The sequence below is a fragment of the Aulonocara sp. 'chitande type north' Nkhata Bay genome, linkage group LG18 (genome assembly GCF_057382095.1).
Source record: "Aulonocara sp. 'chitande type north' Nkhata Bay isolate Kocher_YH1m ecotype deep benthic linkage group LG18, A_spYH_male_GT1.1, whole genome shotgun sequence".
Lineage (NCBI taxonomy): Eukaryota > Metazoa > Chordata > Actinopteri > Cichliformes > Cichlidae > Aulonocara > Aulonocara sp. 'chitande type north' Nkhata Bay.
In genome coordinates this window covers 18752972-18760899 of record NC_141361.1, presented here as the reverse complement: position 1 = coordinate 18760899, position 7928 = coordinate 18752972, and the positions used below count along the sequence as shown (strand labels likewise).

The 7928-nt window shown below is 39.9% G+C and overlaps 1 protein-coding gene across 1 annotated transcript; it reads right to left on the bottom strand.

Annotated features, from left to right (window-relative positions):
• Nucleotides 1–248: 248 nt before the first annotated feature.
• LOC147308377 (desmocollin 2-like protein) lies at nucleotides 249–7454 on the bottom strand. The gene is made up of 16 exons (XM_086271596.1): nucleotides 6900–7454; nucleotides 6673–6763; nucleotides 6356–6564; nucleotides 6159–6263; nucleotides 5664–5819; nucleotides 5268–5412; nucleotides 5026–5180; nucleotides 4765–4899; nucleotides 4445–4630; nucleotides 4051–4298; nucleotides 3811–3953; nucleotides 3094–3312; nucleotides 2300–2521; nucleotides 1983–2098; nucleotides 1529–1858; nucleotides 249–1156 (listed from the first exon to the last, which is right to left on the bottom strand). Exons 1-16 carry the CDS (start codon nucleotides 6936–6938, stop codon nucleotides 959–961), a joined length of 2697 nt encoding a protein of 898 aa, XP_086127722.1. The 5' UTR covers nucleotides 6939–7454; the 3' UTR covers nucleotides 249–958.
• Between the last annotated feature and the right edge of the window lie 474 nt (nucleotides 7455–7928).

Here is a 7928-nt window from a genome sequence, read left to right as displayed (position 1 = left end):
GCATTGGGAAATTGTTCAGAAGTAAATCAACACTTTTTAAAATACACCATTATAAATGTGTAGTTTTACATTGAATATTGTGAAATATTAGAAAAGATTATTTTGTTTCATTATTTGTTTTACTTCAAATATATCGACAAAGCCTGAAATTCAATAAGGATAAAAAAAAACAGCAACATGACTGAAATAGAAATGCATTCTTTTTTTACACCAGACAACGATTAATAAACAAAGTTTTTTTTTAAAAAAAATACCGAAGTTCCTACTAACAAACATGTTAATACTCAGTAGCCGCATTTCAACCCAAAATAACAAGAAGTTCTAGTCCCAAGAGCTTTTTTGTCTGTACTCCCACCAATGTATTCAGACCCACAAAGCTTAAGCAGACGTCGTGCAATTAAATATGAAAAAGCAACACCAGTTTTGTTGTTCTCCATCTCCCTTCACTGCTCTCTGATGTAAGTTTAAGTTAATGATTACCAACAATTTATGTGGTAAACCTTGAAGGCAGTGTGATTTTTATGAGAAGTTGCTTTCCAACCAGAAACAGTGCAATCCCTGGACCAAAGGCTCCTGAAGTGTCACAAAGTGCTACCCTCCAAAAATATAAAGATATGAAATCACTTTTCCAAGAACTTCATTTAGACCTTGGTTCCTGAGGTACAAACCTCCAAAAGACTGCAGTCCCTGTGGTGGAAACGCGGCTATTGACATACAACATAAAGTATGCACAACCAACAGCATCTACATCATTTTCAGTGCAAATGACTTTTACATAAAAAAAACTAAAATAACAACAACAAAGACATAAAGCAACTAAGAGCAATAGCATATACACACCAGCACCACCTGCCTGTTCTTTTTTTATATTCTTACCCCAGTAACAAGCCAAGCATTCAAGCCCAATCTGCATCTTTTACAGCTTTAAAGTAAACAATATTATCTGGAGTGTCACTTTTCATGTCTTTCTGCAGACCTCTGCAAGAGTTTTGAACTTTGGTCCGAGTGTGTTCAGAAAGTCAAGGTTATCATTGTCATTATTATCACTGCAGCATCCGACAGAGCCAGCTACAGAGCCACGTCCCTCGAACCCGTAGGAGTGGATGATATCATCTGCGTATCGCCCATCCTCCACTGTTCCCATTTGGATCAATTTCTGGAAGACACAGGCAGTTTGTTATTACTCCTTGGACTAAGCCTGGATGATAGGAGCAAGCATACAACACTTTCAAAGCTGCTCGGGATATGACTGACGGACGGATATTACACATCGAGCAAACAGATCTCCAACAGGTTAGAGAAATAATATCTTTCACCAAAGGTGAGAAATATTGAGGTTTACACAAGATGCTATCACAGCTTAGAGAAGAAGATAATATTACAAATAGGAGTTAACTCATCTGTAACAGGTAACACATTATTAAACCGCAGAAAAAGAAACTTCTGCTGCTCTCTTTTTGACTTTTTATGCAAACTTCTGCCACTAAAACAAATAAATAATATGTTTGTAATCATAAAATAACAATACCTGATGTAGATAGCGGCCATTTGTTTCCCAATTATACAGAAGAGCTGGGTCCATATTGTGTTGTCTGTAGTCAAAGTCTACACCACTACCAACAAGCTGACCATAGGATTGACGATCTATGGTCATGTCATACTGGCCGGTATAGTAATCCTGCATATTAGCTGCAGAAATATCAGTCCTTCCATGCATCCCATTCTCGTGAACACCAAGGGTTCCAATAGTGCTTCCACTCTTGTTCCCGATCCATGAAGGATTCATCATTACACCCTTGACAGAACCCTTTACTGCTTGGTCAATCTCAAATGGGGGACCATTGATGAGACTTGCATCCTGTCAATCAAAGCAAACGTGGCAATTAAATAAATGAAGCAGAAGGGGAAAAGAAAAGAAGCAAATATGGTTTCCTTGTGAGTAACGGTAAGCCAAGGCAATGCTTCCGCATTACTGTCCTTACCACTTCGTCCCCTGGGGCCTCCGTGTTGGATTTGAGTAGGATTCCTCCAGTGTCTGTTGAGTCGTCAAGTTGCAACTTCTCTCTCTTTGTTAGACAGAAAAATGCAAGGAGCAGGACTGCAACAATAAAGCAAGCGTGTTCAAAATGATAGCTCACAGAGTACTTTTATGTGCGGTAAGCGTCACAAGAATGAGCATAGCAGCATTATACACTACACTATTGTATGCAAAATTGCTTTTTGCATATTGGAAACTGAACAAACTACGAAAGAACCTCCAGCTAACCCTTACTACTTATAATTACAGTGGAAGACTCACAGAGCAGTAGGAGGAGGGCCACAGGCAACAGCATAGTCAGTATTCCCAGCGGTCCGAGCGACACGGACCTGTCCTTGCCAGGGCAGACGCCATTCTTGCACTTGCAGACTCTCAGATTCACTGTCTGTGTTTTGCCACTACCCTGAAGATCTGTAACAGTCAGGTCAACGGTGTGCATCCCCAAATAAAGCGGTTTGAGCTGCTCCAATGTAGCTGCAGTGTCTAAGAAGGAAACACGTGATAATTATAAAGAGACTCAAGCTTAACCAAGAAAAGCACCAAAAAAAGACTGAAGAATATCGTTTCAGGCTACATCATGTGACTTTAACATATACTTAATACTAAGATTTGTAATAAAATATTTATACTTCATAAAACAGAGTATTACTGTGTGAATGTATGTGATTTATGATTTTACTGTCCATGCAGTAAAACCCATGTCCACATTTTTAGCCCCCAACATATACTAATCTACTCGTTTTAAAAAGTGCACAAACAAAACAAAAGATGCGTCGACAAGTTCACGCAGTTCCAAGTCTTTTTCTCAACTACATTTGTTCTTCATTACATATTTACTTCTGAAAACAGAGTATTCACAGAGTTGTGAAACAAAACAGCTCCACAACACCCTCACATATTTGTTTCTTTTCTCACCACTGGAATGATACCATGTCACTTTTTGGATCATGCTGTACATAGGGTACTACAAACATTTGTAAAAAAAAATCTTTTCGTTCACATTTGATTAAAAAGATACACTTTGCGCTTCATCGTGTACAAAGACAGCCACTTACCATTAAGACTTTTCACAGACCATGTGCCATCATTGTTATTTGGTAAACTGAAGGTGAATGGGGAAGAAAAGGGACTCTGATCTTTGTCTTCGGCCACCACCACCACAGAGCCGAGCACTCCATCCTCCTGACAAAACGTGAGCTCACTAGGAATCGTAGGAATGTTGTCGTTTTCATCCTCCACCCAAATGACAACTGTTCCTGTTGCTGACTTGGAGCCTGAAACACAACAGCATTACTGGTTCTCACGTAGTCATGTGGACATGTTGGCACACAGGAACAATGGAATACACCATTTTCATTACAATAACGCGGTGTCACCTAAGTGCAAGTTTTAAGTTCTGCCAAGCACTGGGATATGTGCCCAATTTCCACAAAACACTCAAAGGAACATGAGTCATTGTAAATGACTAGCCACTTGATTTTTTTTCCAACAGGTTTTATCTTGTCAACAGGTGTTCTCATGAAAAATAAAGCCGCTCAGACAAACAGCTCAAGGTAAAGCTTGTACTTTTAACAACTTTCGGATTGTTTGACACACCGCAAGAAGAAATGAAGGAACGGCAATAAGGTTTATTTAGTCACACAAGGCACTACCTCAAATGATCTGGCAAATATCCATCAGGTAATATAGAATTGAGTACAGAAAGGACCACTTGTGTATTGTTGAAGGTTGTGTTTTCTTCATCAGTACTGAAGTGCCTACAAAAAACTTACTAGCATCAACAGCCCTCACTGTGATGTTGTAAAACCCATCGTGAACAAGCGGTGACTCTCTGTCAATTGTGTTTGCCACCCTCAGCTCTCCCGTGTCTCTGTCAACATTGATCCAGGAGCCCGGGTCTGTGATCTTGAAATACCTAAGAGACAAAAAAGTACTTGTGCATTACTCGCATGTTCACTCTTGTAGTCCAAGTCACGAGAACAAGTGTTATTGGGGCAAATTGAAGTCCTTACTTGATGCCTTTGCTGCTCTTGGTCTCAGGGTCTGTAGCTGTATAAGTTCCTATCACTGTGCCATTTGGTGTGTTCTCTTTGACATTGAAGCGGATCGAAGGAGCAGAGAATTCTGGGCCTTCATCGACATCGGTGACACTGACCTTCACAGGGATGGAGTTCCAACTGGCGCTGCTGCCACTCAGCGGTGCTTGATTTTGTGCCGTGATCTGAAGCTGTACACTGTTCGTCTTCTCATAATCTAATGGCTGAAAAAAACAGAAAGACATTTAAAAGTTTATGACTATAAATCAGTTTTATAAAGGCGGACTTTCCGTTAGATGTGATCCATGTAAAATGCTACTACCAACATTACTAAATGATAATAACGAATTTAATAAGAAGTCAGTCTCACCTTTGAGACGTACAGAAGCCCTTCATTTGTTTGGGGGTCAGTAACAATCCTGAAATTTCCATTTTCATTTCCTTGAGTAATGACAAACTTTGATATCCAGTTTGGTGTGTTTATCAAATCTTTATCTTGAACTGGAATCCGAAGTAGAAGTTTTTCACTTTCATTCTCTTGCACAGCGACATCATACTAAAAGAAAAAACACGTTTTTTGGGGGGAGGGGAGATTACTAAACAACCAATGTTCATGGAAAATAAGTATGACAAATGTAAGTATTAGTTATTCAGCCAGATTACATACTGACAGTTTTTTCAAACACTTACAGATGTTTTCATGAAGGTTGGCGGGTTGTCATTGATGTCACTCAGAACAATTGTTGCTGTTGATGTGGCAACCAGACCACTTGGTGCACCATTCATATCCTGGATTTGTACAACCACCAAATGGTTGTCTTTTAACTTAAAAAGAAATGTTGCAAAATATCATAAGGAAAATATGTTGGAAAGCACTTGTATCATCTTCTTCAAAGCTATTTTCATTTAAATAAAGTTCACAGGTTTCACTGATGCAGAAGCAGTGCTCACCTCTCTGTCTAGGGTGTTGGTTTTTGTTGTGATGACACCTGTTTCCGCATGAATGGCAAACATGGCTGTTCCAGTTAGGAGTGTATACCTAATCTTCACATGGTCGGTGCCAATTTGGTCTTTGTCGGTTGTATTCACCTTTCCCACCACAGTCCCTGTATTGGAAACCACGATCATTTAGAGCAACTGCACTGAGGCCAAACACCACAGATTTATCTGTTACTCTATTTTGCTTTTCTCACCTACACTACAGTGCTCAGGAACCGTAAACTGTAGAGGACCTACAAACTCCGGTGGATTGTCATTTACATCATCTACAACCACTTTCAATGGCAGATTCTCATCTGTCTCCTTGTTTGTGACCGTGTCCCAAGAACGCACCACAAACTATAAACGAAAAAGACAAACGTGTAAGCAAAGTTAAAGGCAAAAACATTATAAGACATATATAAATTGTGTCACTTCCAGGTTTGAGTGAACAATATAAAAAAAATGCGTAATAGAGAATCAAAACTCAAAACTAACAAGTTGACAAGCTGTCATTATTTTATTTAATGATAAATCGTTCTTTTTGAATGACTGCTGAACAATAATGCAACTGACTAAAAACCTTAAATCATTTTCATGTTCACACTCACACTATATACTGGGAACGCCTCACGGTCCACTGCTTTGAGCAAGAACAGATCCCCTGTGTCTCTGTTCAGGTTGAACACTCCAGTTGGATACTTATCGAATCCTTCTCCTTCGACAGTGTAGAACAATTTATATTTGGCTGAGGTATCTGACACCAGCTACAGGGAAAACCAAATAAAACACACATATTAAAGAAAACAAAAACAACAAAAATTCTGTTATTCAATTTTCATAAAGCAGCCTACTGTGAGCTCTTTCAGCTCGTAGCGTTATTAAATAGATCAAAACTGTAGACAGTTCCCAATCTGACATGCTGGTAATGTAACTTAAAAAAGAACATCAAAGGAAATAATCACTGAATTTAATTAACAGGTGTGACTCCTGAAATAATCAGATAATTTGAGGGGGGAAGTGAGAAAAGAGAACAATGTGTACTGAAAATAAACATTTGAATAGCACAGTGCTTATAAATGATATGAATTATACATTTAATTTACCCTTTCAATTAGTTTTGGATAGGGTCCTACGTAATTCTCCACTACGGTGAGGTTCGGAGGTGCCCAGCGTCTTTTAGACCGAATCAGGAATCCTTGGCCTCGTTGCTGTGACATTCCAACAAGTCAGGATATGTTAGAAAAAAACGCATCGTGCTTTCTGAGCTGTATAAACGGCTCACAATATGCAGTTGTCTTACATGTTTTGTCGGCATTGTACTGCGGACAAGGTGAACTTTCATCTTACTTTCCGGTCTACTATTGTCCTGAGCGCACACAAAAAATGTCCGTCCTCTTTCTGCCACTGAGACAGACGTTAAAGCTACCACTGCTCCATTACTGTTTATTGTAAAACTCGGGTCCTTCACAGTTAACAGCGTTGATTTGGCATCACAGCCGACGGTTTCAACTGAAAACCGAGAAAGGGAAAGTTAAAAAGAGCCATAAAACACAAAACAGTCGGCCTACAACACTTTTTCACACAGACGGAATGAAAAAAAAGTAAGCAGAGCAGCACCTTTTGCTACTTGGTATTCAGGTGGAATTGTTTCAGGTACAATTACGTAGAGAGACCTCGGGAGAGAGCATGACTCCACACAGGACAGGATCTGAAGGTGAAAGTGAGTTTCAAACGGGCTTGTCGCGTTTAAATGTTGCTATAGCAAACAGCATTGACAGAAGTAACAGACAGCAAAGCGTATTGGTGATGTAGGAGTGCTTTAAAACCAAACTAGAAGCACTTACCAGCATTAGGCAGATGGTGGAAATTAAAACTCTCCCCATCTTTGGAAGAAAAAAACAGTAAAAGGCTGACTTTGTCCTGGGTCCAAGTGGGGAGAGTCCGGTTAGTGTTTCAGAGAGTAATAGAAAACAAATGCGTCTAGTCTACTCGAGAGTTTCGTCTCTTGTCTGTTGCTTCACTTCTCTGTTAATGCGAAAAGGCAGGCGTTTCTCAGACGGCTCTATCTGTCACTGTTGGGTGAGTCAGCGGACACACCTTTGCTGACACACCCAAGTGAAATTTCAAACAAGCGAAGTACCTTTGGGCTGTGCTCGCTGGTGTCTGCTGAGAAAGCCAACTCCCTCAAAGCTGCTGATATTCGCGTTTTTCCCGCCAGCAGGGGGAAACATTACTCTTTTACTGGAAGACATTAAACCGCTCTTTTATTTCCAATTAAAGAGTTTTAGCAGGAGCATAAGAGCTAAAATACATGTAATTAAAGCTTTAAGCACTATTTGTATAAATCCATGCATATAACGCAAAAACAATAGTCGTATAACACTAGCGCATGCTGCAGGTACACTTATTTGAAGAAATACTGGTCTGTCTGCCTTTTGTCAAGACTTGTCCCAGGTCTACACAGAAAATTGACCCCTACGTCCTCCTCTCTCCTTTAGCTCTCCGCTGTAGGAGGAGCACATTTGAGCTCCTCTCTGCACACCACAGGAATTTGAGCCGAATGAAACCCTGGTGTGGGAGAGGCTGTGGTTCCCACAGCAAAACGCTCACAATCTTTATAAACTGCTGATAAAAGTGAAGAGACAAAAACGATGGACCTACGTTTTTTTAAAGTATGTCCATCTGGATATACTTTAATAGTTAGATTGTTATTAAAGGAGCTTTTTGAAAGCAGGGTATATGGGTCTGTAACAGGAAAGGTGAGAAAAATGTCAGGAAGGCAGTGGGAGTCATGGGCGTGGACATAATGAAGACTTTAAGGCTTTAACGCTTTACCAGCAAATACAAAACAGACACAGTAAAACCCCATGTGA

Coding starts and splice junctions, on each gene's coding strand:
- LOC147308377 (XM_086271596.1), bottom strand. CDS start 6,938: ATGGGGAGAGTTTTAATTTCCACCATCTGCCTAATGCTG. Junction 5,820..6,158: donor ATCCAAAACTAATTGAAAGG/GTAAATTAAATG, acceptor TTTTCCCTGTAG/CTGGTGTCAGATACCTCAGC. Junction 4,299..4,444: donor GGCTTCTGTACGTCTCAAAG/GTGAGACTGACT, acceptor TGTTTTTTTCAG/CCATTAGATTATGAGAAGAC.